Here is a 17,772-nt window from a genome sequence, read left to right on the forward strand (position 1 = left end):
CCAACCAGACACTCCTTCATCCCTCCAAACAGCCAGCCAGCCAGCCAGCCCGCCCAACATCCAACCACACAACCACCCACCTACCCATTTGTCCACTCAACTCCATGTCCACACAACCAGCCAATGACTTTATCAGGTCAAAGACACACACACACACACACACACACAACCTTTCATCCATTCTTCCGCCTCTCCGTCCAGGCAACCAATCAACCAAGCAGCCAGCCAGCCATTCTTCGGTCATCCCACTACACATATAGTATTCCATCCTTCCATCCCTGCACCAATCCCTACATACACCCACTCAACCACCCATCCAAAGCCCATCCATCCACCCAATCCTGCCTCCGTACAACCATTCAGTGAAATTCAGTGAAATCCAAACCGTAAGTCCAGCTCTGAAACTGCTAAAATCCCATCCACATTCCATCCTTTCAGAAATCCCACAAGCTACCCACGCTTCCCCTAATTCAGCCAGCCATCATGCCATCAAGACACCCTTCCATACAACCATCTACTTCTCTCTTCACCCATTCAAGCAATGAAGTGCCCTTCTGTCTCTCCACCCATCCATCCATCCATCCATCCACATCTCTGCCCATGCCTCGGTCCCTCTGTCCATCTGGCCGTCCCTCCAACACTCCACCCTTGCATGCTCCTATCCCTCCCACCATCATCACTCAAGAGACATTCCCAGCGGCAAAAAGGACAAACACACCCAGGACCAAGCTCCTGCCCCACACCAAACCCACTTCCAAAGGGGACAGAGCTGGGCCTCTAACATGACCTCACCTGTGACGGCGTCCGTGGAGATGGGGCCCAGACGTTTCCGACCCCACACCCCGTACAGGTTGAACTTGTAGCGCCGGGACGGGGACAGCCCAGGCACGGTCACCGTGCGCAAACCACCGTCCACGGGCAGCACCTGCGGCTGCCCTTGGGCATCCCTGTACTGCACCGTGAAGGAGTCAAAGGTGCCCTCGGCGACGCTCCACTCCAGCTGGACGGACTCGGGGGTCACCTGGGAGGCCCTGAGCTTGCCCAGGATCGGCTGTGATGGTGTTTTCTCCTCCTTTGGCTCAGCCGGAGCTGCAACAGGGACACCGTATTGGAAGGCAGTCTCAGGACAGACAGACATACATCTATCCATCCATATTTACATATAATCTACACACCCACCCATCCCTCAACTCACACAATCATACACCCTTCCATCCACTTCCCTTTTCTCCAGCTCCTTGTCCCCCCATCCACTCATCCAGCCAATTACCCCTTTGTCTGGAAGTTCAGGCAGCCAGCCTGCCATAAATCTGTCCTTACATCCTTCCAACCATCTGTGTGTCTTCCCAACCACCCGGGCTTCCTTTCATCCCATCATCCATCATCTTTTCATGACCTTTCCTTTTCACAGCAGTTCATGGAGCCATTAATGGTGGAAGCAAGGATATGTATACTGGGAGGAATCCAGAGAAACTGTCTGGGTGGCCATTAACCAGATTAGGCAAGCTAAAGCCCAGATAGAATTAAATGTGGCCAGAGACATCAAGGTCAAGAAGAAAGACTTCTCTAAGGGTTTCAGGGATAAAGGCAAGACTAGGGAAGACATGGGCCCTCTCCAGAAGGAAATGGGAGACCTGGTCACCTAGGATATGGAGAAGGCTGAGTTACTGAATAACTTTTTCGCCTTCATCTTTACCGGCAACAGCTCTAACCACATCGCCCAAGTTGCAGAAGGCAAAAACAGGGGCTATGAGAATTAAGAACTGCCCACTGTAGGAGATCAGGTTCAAGACCATCTGAGGAACCTGAAGGCACATAAGTCCATGGGACCTGATGAAATCCTTCCATAGGTCCTGAGGGAGCTGGTGGATGAAGTTGCTAATCCACTTTCCATTATATTTGGGAAGTTGTGGCAGTCTGGTGAAGTTCCCACTGACCGGAAAAGGGGAAACTTAACTCCCATTTTCAAAAAGGGAAAAAAGGAAGACCCAGGGAACTACAGGCTGGTCAGTCTCACCTATGGAGCAGATCCTCCTGGAAACTCTGCCAAGGCACAGCTTAAAACAGGAGGTGATTTGTGACAGCCAATAGGGCTTCACCAAGGGCAAGTCATGCCTGACAAATTTGGTGGCCTTTTACGATATTGCCACAGCCTTGGTAGACAAGGGCAGAGAAACAGACATCATCTACCTGGACTTATGCAAAGCATTCTTCACTGTCCCACATGACATCCTGGTCTCTAAACAGGAGACACATGGATTTGACGGACAGACCACTCAATGGATCAGGAACTGGGTGGGTGGCTGCACTCAAAGGGTTGTGGTCAACGGCTCAATGTCCAAGTGGAAGCCAATGATGAGTGGTGTTTCTCAGGGGTCAGTACTGGGACCAGTGCTGTTAAACATCTTTGTTGGAGACATGGACAGTGGGATAGAGTGCACCCTCAGCAAATTTGCCAACACCACCAAGCTGTGTGGCGTGGTTGACATGCTGGAGGGAAGGGATGCCATCCAGAGGGACCTGGACAGGCTACAGAGGTGAGACCAGGCCAGCCTCATGAACTTCAGCCAGGCCAAGTGCAAGGTCCTGCCCCTGGGTCATGGCAATCCCAGGCACAAATCCAGGCTGGGCAGATAATGGCTGGAGAGCAGCCCTGAGGTGAAGGACTTGGGGATGTTGCTGGATGAGAAGCTGAACGTGAGCCAGCAGCATGCATACACAATGCAGAAATCCCCCGCATCCCGGGCTGCATCAACAGAAGCATGGCCAGCAGGGCAAGGGAGGTGATTCTGCCCCTCTACTCCGCTCTGAGGAGACATCCACCCCCCTCCCCCAAATGCTGCCTCCAGCTCTGTGGCCATCAACAGCAGAAGGACATGGACCTGTTGGAGCTGGGCCAGAGGAGGCCACAGAGATTCTCCAAAGGCTGGAGCCCCTCTGATGTGAGGACAGGCTGAGAGAGTTGGGGGGGTTCAGCCTGGAGAAGAGAAGGCTCCAGAGAGACCTGAGAGCCCCTTCCAGTCCCTCAAGGGGCTCCAGGAAAGCTGGGGAGGGACCAGGGATCAAGGAGGGGAGCGATGGGATGAGGGGGAAAAGTTTTATGCTGCAAGAGGGGAGATTTAAATGAGCTCTCAGGAAGAAATTCTTTGCTGTGAGGGTGGTGATACACTGGCCCAGGTTGCCCACAGAAGCTGTGGCTGCCCCATCCCTGGAGGGGTTCAAGGCCAGGTTGCATGGGGCTTGGAGCAACCTGGTCTGGTGGGAGGTGCCCCTGCCCATTGCAAGGGGATTGGAACTCAGGGATGTTTAAGGTCCCTTCCAACCCAAACAATTCTATGATTCTGTGATTCTCTGACTCTTCTCCCTCACATCAGTTCATGGAACCATGAACCCAACTATCCAAGCAGGCAACCATCCAACCCTTCATTCATTAAACAGTCTCATTATCCATCTACCACCCATGCTTCCATCCACCCATGCCTCCATCCATTCATCTATCCACTTGTCAATCAGTCCACACAACCATTTTTCCAGCCATCCAGCCATCCATCTTGGAAACATCATGTAGAATAGGTGAGGTGCCTGAGGCCTGGAGGAAAACCAATGTCATGTCAGTCTTCAAAAATGTCAAGAAGGAGGACCTGGGAAACTACAGCCAGTCAGCCTCACCTCCATCCCTGGAAAGGTGATGGAACGGCTCATCCTGGATGTCATCTCTAAGCATGAGGAGGAAGAGAAGGTTATCAGGAGTGGTCAGCATGGATTCACCAAGGGGAAATCCAGCTTGACCAATCTGATAGTCTTCCATGATGGCACGACTGGTTGGCTGGATGAGGAGAGAGCAGTGGACATTGTCTACCTCAACTGGGCCCAGTCCTGTTCAACATATTCATCAATGACCTGGATAAAGGGACAGAGTGTACCCTCGACAAGTTTTCTGGTGACACCATAAAGTATTTGCTGTGCTGCCACCCAGGGAGACCTGGACAGGCTGGAGAGCTGGGCAGAGAGGAACCTGACGAACTTCAACCAGGGCAGGTGCAGGGTGCTGCACCTGGGGAGGAATAACCCCCCGCAACATTACAGGTTGGGGGCTGACCTGATGGAGAGCAACTCTGAGGAGTGGGAGTCCTGGTGGACAACAGGATGACCATGAGCCAGCAATGTGCCCTTGTGGCCAAGAAGGCCAATGGCATCCTGCGATACATCAGGAAGAGTGTGACCAGCAGGTCGAGGGAGGTCATCCTCCTCCTCTACTCTGCCCTGGGGAGGCCCCATCTGGAGCACTGGGACCAGTTCTGGGCTTCCCTGTTCAAGAAGGACAGGGAACTGCTGGACAGGGTAAAGCAAAGGGCTATGAAGATGATGAGGGGCCTGGAGCATCTCTCTGATGAGGAAAGGCTGAGGGACTCGAGTCTTTTTAGTCTGGAGAAGAGAAGACTGAGGGGGGATCTGATCAACGCCTATAAATACTTAAAGGGTGGGTGTCAGGAGGATGGGGCTGGTCTTTTTTCAGTGGTGCCCAGTGACAGGACAAGAGGGAACGGGCACAAACTAGAACATAGGAAGTTCCATCTAAACAGGGGGAGGAACTTCTTTACTTTGAGGGTGGCAGAGCCCTGGAACAGGCTGCCCAGAGAGGTGGTGGAGTCTCCTTCTCCAGAGACATTCAGACCCCACCTGGGCACGTTCCTGTGGGACCTGCTCTGAGTGGACCTGCTCTGGCAGGGGATTGGACTGGATGATCTCCAAAGGTTCCTTCCAACCCCATATTGTTCTGTGATTCTATGAAAGGCTGACAGCCCTGTGGCTGTTCAGCCTGGAGAAAAGAAGACTGAGAGGGGATCTCATTGATGCTGATCAATATCTAAAAGGTGGGTGTCAAGAGGTGGAGCCCAGTGGTGCTTCTCAGTGGTGCCCGGTGACAAGACAAGGGGCAATGGGCACAAACTGGAACAGGGGAAATTCCATCTCAACATGAGAAAAAAAACATCTTTCCTTTGGGGGTGGCAGAGCCCTGGAACAGGCTGTCCAGAGAGGGTGCGGAGTATCCAGCCTGCTCTGGGTGACCCTGCTTTGGCAGGGGCTTGGACTGGGTGATCTCCGGAAGTCCCTTCCAACCCCCACCATTCTGTGATTCTGTGATTCTGTGATCTAATCCCAAGCATCGACCTATCCATCCAATCCCAACCATCCATCCATCCATCCGTCCACCCATCCAATCCCAACCATCCACCCCACCTACCCGCTCATCCAATCACCCACCCTTCCATAAAAACAGCTCTCCATCCCTCTGACCCTCCATGCACCCACGCCCACCCCCAAATCAAGGGCCAGATGCTCTTCCCATTTCCCTCAAAGTCAAAGGACCAGCCAAGGCTCCTGACTTGCTCCAAACCCAGCACCTGCAGAAGACAAACCTAGAGCCCCCTCACCTGTGACAGCATCAGTGGAAATAAGACCAATTCGTTTCCGACCCCACACCCCGTACAGGTTGAACTTGTAGCGCCAGGACGGTGACAGCCCAGGCACGGTCACCATGCGCGAACCGCCATCAACTGCAAGTGCCTGAGGTTGGCCTTGGGCATCCCTGTACTGCACCGTGAAGGAGTCAAAGGTGCCCTCAAGGACGCTCCACTCCAGCTGGATGGAGCCAGGCGTGACATGGGTGACCATGAGCCCACCCAGGCGGGGCCGAGGTGGTGATTCCTCCGATGGCATGGCTGGCACTGCAATGGAGATGACAGAGCAGAACATGAAGATCCACCCATCCATGAAACCTTCTGCTGAACGATCTGTCCATTCATCCACCTTTGGAATCATGCAACCACCCAATGGGTGATTCCAACCACCCAACCATCCATCCATCCTCCCTTTGATCCAGCTGGGTGTTGGATCCACTCATCCATCCACTTGTCTGTTCATTCTCTTATTTGTCTGTTGTTTCATCCATCAGTCCATTTATCAGTCTGTCCACTCATTTGTCCATTCAAGCCTCCAGGATTCCATCCAATCACTGACCTGGTTTTCCATTCAGTTCTTACATCAATCTTTGAATCCACCCATCCATCCACCTACCTACCTATCCAACCTTCCAGCCATCGAACCATCGTCCATCCATCCTTCCATCCATCCATCCACCTATCCATCCAACCATCCAATCACCACCCACCCATCTACCTCTCCAAACTTCTACACAACCATCCATGTATCCAACCATCCATGTATCCAACCATCCATCCATCTTTCCATCCAACCATCCACCCACCCAACATCCACCCATCCATCCTTCCATCCAACTTTCCACCCATCATCCACCCATCTTTCCATCCACCAAACCACCACCCACCCACCCATCCTTCCACCCACCCACCTTCTGACCTTCCAGCCATCAAAACATCCAACCATCCTTCCACCCAACCTTCCCTCCACCCAACCACCATGTATCCATCCTTCATCCTTCCATCCATCCATCCACCCACACCCAACTTGTCTACCAAGACCAGGTTGGCCTGAACACCTGAGTCCCATTGCTGCCATGGACCACTTGATGGTACCTGCTTTCGCTACAGCACCTTGGGGCTCCGTCAACTCCATCTCATACATGTGTTCCCAGTCCACCGGGGGCTCATCAGTGCCACCTACCCCTGTACCCAAAAGAGGAGTGGGTGGTTATAGGATGTTCCCCCGCAATGTTGTCCCCATCTCCATCCCCATCACCCACCTGCTGTCACCAGGAATGTGTAGGACTTGGAGACGAGCCCCCGCACTACGCCGTGCACCTCCACACGGTACATTGCCCCTGGCACCAGCCCTGGCACCCGGGCCACCGCCGTGTCCCCTGGCACCTGTAGCTCCCCCTTGGCCCCCTCTGGCTCTTCCAGGAGCCGATAACGGATCACCACAGTCTCTGCATGGCCCTGCAGCCCATCCAGGTCCACCAGAGCCTCACCGGCGGCTCCTGGCATCAACTGGGGCTTGGGATGGGGGATCTGGCGGAGGAGCTGCTGACGCAATGGCGCCGGGCTGCGGCGCAGAAGGTAAGAGAGGATGGCACGGGCCACTGCTGGCACCGTTTGATTGCCCCGGAGGGGGAAGTTCGTAGCCCGGAGGTGGCTTTCCAAGCGCTGCAGCAAGGAGCCATTGTAAGAGGAGAGCCTGGCCCCCAGGTCATGCAGGGATGGGCCACCTGGGAGCACAGGGGACAGTGGAGCTGCTGGGAACACCGGGGACCATGGAGATGAAGATGACACGGGGGACCGTGGAGATGCCGGTGATCTTGGGGACACTGGGGATGCTGGTGCCTCTGAGGACCTTGGGGACACTGGGGACCCCCAAGATACTGGGGATGCTGGAAACTTTGGAGATGCTGGGGACCCCAAAGACCCTGGTGACCCCAAGGATGCATCCGGTGACCGTGGTGATGCTGGTGATCCCAGGGACTCTGGTGACCCCGGGGACCTTGGGGATGCCGGAGACCCTTGGAATGATGGTGATGCTGGGGACACTGGTGACGCCGGGGACCCCAGGGAACGCTGAGGGGACCCTGGGGACACCCCATGGGTGGGCAGAGTCTGGGAAAGCACTGTGAGAGCAAAGGGGAGCAGGGTCATCAACCTGTCCCCAAAAGTCACCGTCTGCCAGAGACTGGGGACCCATGGGGGGGACACAGAGAAGGATAGACATGGGAAGGGACAGACGGACGCATAGGGACTGAAGACATCCAGGCTCATGGGAACAGGCTAAGACAGGTCAATTGACAGTGACAGACTGGGGACATCCAGACCAAGGCAACAGAGGGACGCATGGGGAAGCACCAGGAGGTGTGGGGACACATGGACCCATGGGGACAGCTGATCCCATGGGGACATGTGGACCCACGGGGACAGACACAGATAGGCGGGCCCAAGGGGACACATGGACCCACAGGGACAGATCAGTGACACACAGGCCCACCAGGACAGACGCATGTGGACCCACAGAGCCATGGGGACACGTGGACACATGGGGACAGACAGAGGCTGCAGGCACCATCCCTGTCCCCATGCCCATCCCAGCCCCTGTCCCCGTCCCCATCCCCATGGCTGTGACATTCCCCTCCCTGACCCATCCCTCTGCCATCCCCATGCTCGTCATCATCCTGTCCCTGTCCCAACATCTGTGCTGTCCTCATGCTTGCATCATCCCTGTCCCCATGCCTGTCACTGTGCTGTCCCTATCCCTATGCCATCCCCATTCCTATGCTGTCCTCACCCATCTATTGTCCCCATCACCAGCCCCATGCTGTCCTTGTCACCATACCTGTGCCCATGCTGACCCCATCCTCGTGCCATCCCCATGCCCATGCTGTCCCTGTCCCTGTGCCTACACCATCTCCATGGCTGTCCCCATCACTGCACTAATGCTATCCATGTCTCCAGGCTTTCCCTATCCCCATGCTACCCCTGTCCCTAAGCCATCCCCATTGCTGTCCTCACACCCATGACTATGCCATCACCATCCCCAACCCCATCCCTGTGCTCTTCCTGTCCCCATCCCTGTGCCATCCCCATTGACGTACTCATGCTATCCCCACCCTCATCCCCCTGCTCATGCCACCCCGTCCCCATGCCACCATTGTCCCCAGCCCTGTCATCCCTGTCCACATGCCCATGCCATCCCTGTCCCCATGTCCATGCCAACCCCATCCCTATCCCCATGCTGTCCCCACGTCCATGACCATGCCACCACTGTCCCTGTCCCCATCCCTGTGCCATCTCCTTAACATCCCCATGCTGTCCCCGTCCCCATCCCCACCACTGTGTCCATGTCATCCCGGTCCCTTTGCCCATGACTATGCCATCCCCATCCCTGTCCTCATCCCTGTGTCATCCCCATCCACATGTCCATGCAATCCCTGTCCCCATGCCCATGCTGTTGTTGTCCCTGCCCCAATGCTGTCCCCATGCCCATGTCATCCCTAGCCCTGTTCCCATGCCCATACCCATTGCCATCCCCATGTTGTCCCCACCCCTGTGCCTGTCCACTCATGGTCCCCACACTGAGCTGGTGACACATACGGGTGCGGACACGCAGGGTGCCAGGCGCCCCAAGGTGCTTCTCCCGCTGGGCCTGGATGAAGAGCTCGAAGGTGTGTCCGGGTGCCAGCCCTGTCACCTCGAAGGTCACGGCAGAGCCAGGTAGCTCATGGGTGGTCATTGCCGCCGGCTCATCCTGAGGACAAGGAACATGCCAGGGACACGCTGGGGGCACCACGGTGGGATCTGGCCCTGAGTCAGGCAGCAGGCAGGTGGTCACAGCCAAGAGCTTCTCCCAGGGCTGGGGGACACGTTTGGGACACACTGGGAATGCACTGGGGACAGCTACGGAGGGACACACAGGGGACAGTGTCATGAGGACACCTCCTCATCCCTGAGCCAGGCAGAAGGCAGGTGGTTGCAGCCAATGGCTTGTCCTTGGGCTGGTGGACACACTCGGGACATATTGGGGACACCACGTTGGGGACATGGCTTGGTCCCTGAGTAGGGCTGCAGGCAGGTGGCTGCGGACAAGTGGCTGATACTGGGGACAGGGGACATGTTGGGGACACTGAGGACACCATGCTGAGGACACATCCTTGTCCCCACGCCACGTAGCAAGAGGGTGACCAAAACTGCTGGCTCATCCTGCAGACAAGGGACACACTGGGGACACCATAAGGGGGAACACATCCCTAAGACAGGCGGCAGATACGTGACACCCCCACAGCTGATCCTGGGGACGAGGGACACACCAAGGAGATGTCCCCATCCCTGAGTTAGGCAGCAGGAGGTGGCCTGACTACTGGCTTGCTCCAGGGACAACAGGCACATTGGAGACGTGTTGGGTACACCATAAGGACACCCTTAATGTGTCCCCCAGCAGCAGGTGGCCATGGATGCCACCTCATCCTGGGGATGAAGGTCATGTTGGGGCCACTGCAGCGCTGGAGACCTGTCCCCACCCCTGTCCCCGTTCCCAGCTCACCAAGGGAATGAGGGCCACCTGGTAGCCATCCACTGGTATGGGGGGGCGGGGCCAGGTCACACGGAAGGACGTCTGGTTGCGAGTGGCCAAACGCAGTGCCACCGAGGGGATCTCTGTGGGGACACAGTCCAATCAGCAGGCGTCACCACAGGGATACTTTGGGACACCATAGGATGGAGCACCTATGGGATGGGGACACCCTGGGGACACCACAGGTTGGGAAACCCATGGGATGGGGACACCCTGGGGACATCATGGGTTAGGAAACCCTTGAGACACCATGAGGACATCATAGGATGGGGACACACAGGATGGGGACGTCATGGGGACATGGAGGGGACACCCAAGGAACAAGGCCACCCAAGCCATGAGGATACCAGGTCACAGGACACCCACAGGACAAGGACACCACAGGGACACTGAGGGCCAAGGCACTGGGAGAACTGAGAGAGCACTGGAGGACACCAGGGGACACTGGGGGAAATACCAAGGTGGCATCAGGGTCCACCATGGTGGGGCGGAGGGGGACATGATGACAGGGACAGGCAGGGAGGCACTGGGAGCACTGAGATGGGGACACTGGGGGACACTGGGAGTGGTGGAGAGCACTAGGGAAGCACTGGGGACACTTGGGGACGTTCAGGGACATACTGAGATGGCATCAGGACACACTATAGATGGGGAGAGAGGTGGAGGAGCACGAGGGAACTCAGGGACCCTTGGGGACACTCCACAAGGGCCTGCCACAGGAGGGAGTGAAGTAGGGGGACACTAGAAGCACTGGGATGGGACACCTGGGGAAACTCAGGGACCCTTGGGGACACCTGGGGACTTCCCAAGATGGCATTAGGACTCACTATGACCAGGGAAGGAGGTGGGGGCGGAGCACTGGGAGCACTAGAATGGGGACACTGGAGGAGCACTCCGGAACCACAGGACCCTTGGGGACAGTTGGAGACACTGGGGGAGCACTGGGGACACTTGGGGATACTCATGGACCCTTGGGGACACTCCACAGGTGCATCAGGGCCTGCCACGGGGGGGGATGGGACACTGGGAGCACTGGGATGGGGACACTGGGACCCCTGGGGAAACTGAGGGACTCTTGGGGACACCTGGGGACCTACCAAGGCTCACTACGACCCGGGAGAGAGGTGGAGGGGCACTCGGAACCCACAGAGACCCTTGAGGACAGCTGGGGAGCACTTAGGGACCCTTGGGGATACTCGGGGACTCACCAAGGGTGCAGCGGGGCCTGCCATGGCTGGGGGAGAAAGGGGGGGGGACACTGGGAGCACTGGGATGGGGACATTGGGAACCTCTGGGGACACTCTGAGACACCTGGGGACAGGTGGGGATGTACCGACCTGGCACCAGAGCCCACTGCGGAAGGACAGGGGAGGGAGGGGGGAGGGCACTGGGAGCACCGGGATGGGGACACTGGGGGAGCACTGGGGACCCTTGGGGAGACTCGGGGACACTTGGGGACAGGTGGGGACATACCAAGGCTGCAGCTGGGCCCGCCACGACCGGGGGGACAGGCGGGGGTGGCACAGTGGGGGCCAGTGAAGCCGGGGAAGCAGCGGCAGCGTCCCCCGTGACACCGTCCCTGGTCGCTGCAGCCGAGGGGACAAGGGGGGGTGACGGGGGAGGGGGCGGGAGGAGGAGGGGCGGGGGAGGAGGGGCAGCCGCAGTCCTCCCCAGCGGGGGGGGCACAAAGCTCCCGAGCCAGTGTACGTCCTGTGGGGACAGGGGTGACATGGGCGTGACACTGCTCCCTATAGGGCACCCCCATGTCCCCCCCGTATCCCAAATTCCCCCCATGACTTCCCATGACCCTCCAAATGCCTTATGTCCCAATGTCCCCATGTCCCCCCATATCATCCCCACGTCACCCTGCATTTCCCCCTAATGTCCTCATGACCCCCCCAAAGGCCCCATGTCCCCCACATCCCCCCATGACCTCCCCATGTCGCCATGACCCTCATGTCCCCTGGTCCCCTCCACAGGTCCCCCACATCCCCCGTGACCCTCATGTCCCCCCACATGTCCCCCAATGTCCCCCCGTGTCCCCTTATATTCCCTTTGTCCCTATCTCCCCCCAAGTCCCCCCACGTCCCCATGTCCCCCATATGCCCCCTGTCCCCACCCTGCCCCCCATGTCTCCATGACCCACATGTCCCCCAATGTCCCCCCAACCTTCATGTCCCCTACATGTCCTAATGTCACCTCATGTTCCTCCATGTCCCCCCACATCTCCCACATGTCCCCTCATGCCCCCCCACATGCCCCGTGTCACCACAACCTCCATGTCCCCCTACATGTCCTTTATCCCCCCACATCCCTATGTCCCAATGTCCCCCACATCTCCCCATGACCCCAGGTCTCCCACATCTCCCCCATGTCCCCCCATCCCCCCACATACCGGTGCCAGCCTGGGGTCCCTGGCTGTCCCCACACTGTCCCTGCAGTGCCCGCACTTGTCCCTCCAGCTCCCGCAGGCGCCCCAGGATGGCCACCAGCGCTGCTGCCCCACAGGGGGGATCCGGGGGGGACCCAGGGGGTGTCCCTGTCCCCCCTCGCAGCGCCAGTGCCAGCAGCAGCAGGGGCAGCCCCATGGTCATGGTCCTGCAGGGAGGGGATGGATGGCACCTGTGGGAACACCTGTGGGGACACACAGACATCCATGAGGGATACCCAGGGGACACCCATGGGGTACACTGACAGCATGAAGGGGAACACAGGGGACACATGGACACCCGTAGGGGACACATGGACATCATGGGGGACACCCAGACACTGGGGGGACACACAGGGGGGACACGGACACCCACAGGGGACATCAATGGGGACACATGGGGACAACCAGGGGACAAATAGACATCATGGGGGACACCTGTACACCTGTGGGGGACACACAGGGATACCGTAAGTGACAAAGACATCATGGGGGACATCCAAGGGACACATGGACATCATGAAGGGGCACCCAGGGGACACAGGGACACCTGTGGGGGACACAAACACCCAGGGGAAATATAGACATTTTGGGAGACACCCAGACATCAGTGGGGGACACACAGACACCACAGGGGACATCCACATGGACACACAGACACCCGGGGGACAGAGGGACACTCAGGGACACACAGTGGATATTGGGATATCGCACCCATGGCAACACTCAGACATCATGAAGGGGCACCCAGGTGACACAGGGACACCCATAGGGGACACAGGGACAACCGTGGGGGACACTCTAGGGACATATGGACACCACTGGGGGAACACCCGGACACTCGCCCAGAGGGACACCCAGGGGACACAGTGTGAAGGGGCACACAGGGGACATCAAGGGGACACATGGGCACACATGGGGACACCCAGGGAACACACAGACATCATGGGGGACACACAGGGGACACATGGACACTGTGACCCACAGCACCCACCCACCACCCTTGTGTGGCCCTAGCACCAGTGCGCCCAGTAACCTCCCCAGTAACCCCCCAGTTCTCACTAACTGCAGTAGCTTTATCCCCCCCCAGTAACACCAGTAACCCCAGCAACAACTCCAGTAGCTCCAGTAACTCCAGTAGCACCAGCAACCCCAGTAACTCCAGTCACCCTCCCCAGTCTCCAGTCATTCCAGTAGCAACCAGCAACACCAGTAACCCCAGAGACACCAGCAACCCCAGAGACACCAGCAACAACTGCAGTAACACCAGTAACACCCGTCACCTTCAGCATGTGCAACTCCAATAACACCAGTAACAGCAACAACCCCAGCTACAGCAACGCCAGTGACTCCAGTAACACGTCACTTCCAGCTCCAGCAGCAACCCCAGCAACACCAGTGACCCCAGTAACACCAATGACTCCTGTCACCTCCAGTAACACCAGTAACCGCAGCAACAATGACAACATCAACACCAACTACTCCATGAACTCCAGTAACCCCAGTAACACCAGCAAAAACACCAGTAACCCCAGTAACACCAGCAACAGCAACACCAATAATGCCAGCAACTACAGTCACCTCCAGTAACACCAGTAACCCCAGCAACACCAGCAACTCCAGTAACACGACTCCAGCCATTCCAGTCCCTTCCAGCTCCAGCAGCCACCCCAGTAACTCCAGCGTGACACCACCAGTAACAACAGCAGTTCCAGTCACCTCCAGTAACACCAGTAAGTCCAGTCACACCAGTAAGTCCAGCAACTCCAGTCACTTCCAGTAACACCAGCAGCTCCAGCAACTCCAGTAACAGCAACAGCAGTGACTTCAGCAACACCACCAGTAACACCAGTAAGCCCAGTCACCTCCAGTAGCACTAGTAACACCGGCAATCCCAGACACTCCCAGCAGCTCCAGTAACACCAGTAATTCCAGCAACAGCAGCAGCTCCAGTACCTCCAGCAGCACCAGTAATCCCAGTGACACCAGTGACTCCACTACGTCCAGCAACACCAGTGATACCAGTAACCCCAGTAAGCCCAGTCACCTCCAGTAGCACTAGTAACACCGGCAATCCCAGACACTCCCAGCAGCTCCAGTAACACCAGTAATTCCAGCAACAGCAGCAGCTCCAGTACCTCCAGCAGCACCAGTAATCCCAGTGACACCAGTGACTCCACTACGTCCAGCAACACCAGTGATACCAGTAACCCCAGTAAGCCCAGTCACCTCCAGTAGCACTAGTAACACCAGCAATCCCAGACACTCCCAGCAGCTCCAGTAACACCAGTAATTCCAGCAACAGCAGCAGCTCCAGTACCTCCAGCAGCACCAGTAATCCCAGTGACACCAGTGACTCCACTACGTCCAGCAACACCAGTGATACCAGTAACCCCAGTAAGCCCAGCAACACTGGTGATACCAGCAACTCCATTAACCCCAGCGACACCAGTACATCCAGTGACATCAGCAACTTCAGTATGTCCAGTGACACCAGTACGCCCAGCAACTCCAGTACAACCAGCAACTCCAGTAACACCAGTGACCCCAGTACGTCCAGCAACACCAGTGATACCAGTAACCTGCAACACCAGCAACTCCGGTACGTCCAGTGACACCAGTTACACCAGTAGGTCCAGCAACACCAGTATACCCAGTATCCCTTGTACCTCCCGTCCCCGCTCGTCCCAGCGGCTCCGCTGCGGGGCAGGGGGGGAGGGGCTGGGGGCGTGGACAGGGGCGTGGCCACCTCCCCCGCACCTGCCCCCCCAGCCCCCCCCGCCCAGGGGACCCAGGCGTCCGGGCGGGGACCCAGGCGCTCGGGCTCCCCCCTGCGTGTTTATGGGCTGGCGGTCGCCGTGGCAACTAAACATCTGGGCGGGAGCAGCCAGATGTGGGGTCTGGCTGCCACAGCGGGGGCCACTCCCAGTGACACCAGCAACACCAGTAACACAGCACAGCCCACCCCAGGGCTCCCAGTAACACTAGTAATAAAGTACAGCCTGTCCCAATGCTCCCAGTAACACCAGTAAGACAGCACAGCCTGCCCCAGGGCTCCCAGAAACCACGGTGCCACCTGTCTCAGGGCTCCCAGTAACCCCAGTAATATCAGTAACACAGCCACATCTCACCCCAGTGCTCCCAGTAACACGAGTAACACAGCGCAGGACACCCCCGGGCCCCCAGGAACCCAGTATGGCCTGTCCCAGTGATCCCAGTAACATCAGTACCCACGGTGCCACCTGCCCCAGGGCTCCCAGTAACATAGCATGAACCATCCCAGTGCCACAAGTAACACCAGTAACGTAGTACAGCCCACCCCGGGGCTCCCAGTGCTCCCAGTAACCCCAGCAACACAGTACAGCCTATCCCAGGGCTCCAAATAACCCCACTACCACACTCCCACCTGCCCCAGGGCTCCCAGTACTTCCAGCAACCATGGTGACACCTGCCCCAGGCCTCCCAATAACCACTGTCCAACCTGCCCCAGGGCTCCCAGTGCTCCCAGTAACCACAGTGCCATGTGCCCCAGGGCTCCCAGTAAGACCAGTAACCCCAGTGACACAGCACAGCATGCCCCAGGGCTTCCAGTGCTCCCAGTAACGCAGCACAATCTGCCCCAGGGCACCCAGTAACTCCAGTAACCACATTGCCACGTTCCCCAGTGCTCCCAGTAACCCCAGTAACTGAGCACAGCCTGCCCCAGGGCTCCCAGTCACCGAGGCCAGCTTGGTGCTCTGGGCCAAGTCCCGGGTGGGGCCGGGTGGGGGGGCTGTGACTCAGCCTGGCCGGGGCCCCCCCCTTCCCTCCCCCCAATGTCCTGCAGCAGCAGCAGCAACAACAACAACAACGCGGGGGGGGGGGCCGACTCGCCCGGACGCCTGGGTCCACTCTGGGGGGGGGGGGGGGGTGTCGGGGGTCACCCGGACGCCTGGGTCCCCTAAAAACAGTGGGGGGGGTGGGGTGGGGTGTGACTTGGGGGACCTGGACGCCTGGGCTCCCTAAAGGGGGGTGGGGGTGGGGGCACGTGGGTTCGCCACGAGGCCTGGCAGGGTCAGGCAGGGGGTGGGGGCCCGGACGCCTGGGTCTCCTGGGGTGGGGGGGGCCCGGATGCCTGGGTTCCTTGGCCGGGGCGGGAGGTTTGTTCATCCCCCCCGGGATGGGCAGGGCCGGCACGTGTGGGGCAGGGGCACGAGTGGGGCACGAGTGGGGCTAGGGGGATCACAGTGGGGGGGACACGAGTGGAGCTGGGGGGGGCCACGTGTGGGGCGGGGGGGCACATGTGGGGTTGGGGGCCACATGAGTGGGTCTGTGGGGCACATATGGGGTCACGGGGCACGTGTAGGGCTGGGGGGTGTGTGTCACAGTCACCTGTGGGGCAGGGACGGTCCACGCAACACAGGTGGGGCTGGGGGAGCAGAAGTGGGGCTGGGGGGTGTTGCTCTGGGGCACATATGGGACATGTGTGGGGCTGGGAAATGTGTGGGGCAGAGGCTGCGTGGGGGGAGCCGGCTCTGGTCCAGCCCCACGGCTGTTCTGGCCAAGGAATTTTCTCGGCATGAGGTAATGAGGCGGGGGGGGGAGGGTGGGGGGACCCAGGCGTCTGGGGGGGGGGGCTGAGAAAGGGGGGGTGAGGGAGGGAGGGTCACAGGACCCCACCCCCACGCCATGGTGCCCCACAGAGCCCCACAGCTCTGGTCCCACTGCACAAGCTCTGCTCTGGGGACCCCATGCCCCCCCCACCCCCACCTGTCCCTCCTTGTCCCCATCCCCACACCCCACCCCCACTGTGTCGGACCCCCAACCCCCATCCCTGCCCCGCCTCACGTACCCAAGTGGCACCTGGTGGCAATCACGGTCACCCTCACACAGCGCTCCCCCATCACAGCTTCCACCGTCCCTTGTCACAGCTCTTGGTGTTCCCATCCATGTCCCCCATGTCCCCATCCCATCTCTTGGTGTCCCCATGCCATGTCTTGTGTCCCCATCCCTGCCCCTGGTGTCCACATCCCATCTCTCAGTGCCCCATCCATGGCCTCAGTGTCCCCATCCCTTTTCCTGGTGTCCCCATCCAGCCCCCAGTGTCCCCAGCCTGGCTTCCAGTGTCCCCCTGCCCCATACTTATCCCCAGTGTCCCCATCCCTTGGTGTCCCCATCCCGGCATCTGTCCCCATCCCGATTCTTGATTGTCCACATCCCATCTCTCAGTGTCCCCATCGCCAGCTCCTAACTGTCCCTCACCCTCCTTCCCCGTGTCCCCATCCCCTGTTGTCCCCCTCGCCCTCCATCTGCAGCAGATGCCAGTAGCG

At 58.5% G+C, this 17,772-nt stretch overlaps 1 protein-coding gene across 1 annotated transcript in view; it reads right to left on the reverse strand.

Annotated features, from left to right (window-relative positions):
- TNXB (tenascin XB) overlaps positions 1–12,629 on the reverse strand; it is a 43,139-nt gene extending 30,510 nt beyond the window's left edge. The window contains exons 1-8 of the mRNA XM_074165088.1: positions 12,431–12,629; positions 11,509–11,745; positions 10,006–10,118; positions 9,060–9,213; positions 6,725–7,585; positions 6,558–6,647; positions 5,436–5,723; positions 788–1,089 (exon numbers count right to left, since the gene is read on the reverse strand). Coding sequence (XP_074021189.1) covers positions 788–1,089; positions 5,436–5,723; positions 6,558–6,647; positions 6,725–7,585; positions 9,060–9,213; positions 10,006–10,118; positions 11,509–11,745; positions 12,431–12,629 — 2,244 coding nt within the window. The remainder of the gene's footprint in view (positions 1–787; positions 1,090–5,435; positions 5,724–6,557; positions 6,648–6,724; positions 7,586–9,059; positions 9,214–10,005; positions 10,119–11,508; positions 11,746–12,430) is intronic.
- Between the last annotated feature and the right edge of the window lie 5,143 nt (positions 12,630–17,772).

Source organism: Numenius arquata, chromosome 31, assembly GCF_964106895.1.
Source record: "Numenius arquata chromosome 31, bNumArq3.hap1.1, whole genome shotgun sequence".
In the NCBI taxonomy this organism is placed as follows: domain Eukaryota; kingdom Metazoa; phylum Chordata; class Aves; order Charadriiformes; family Scolopacidae; genus Numenius; species Numenius arquata.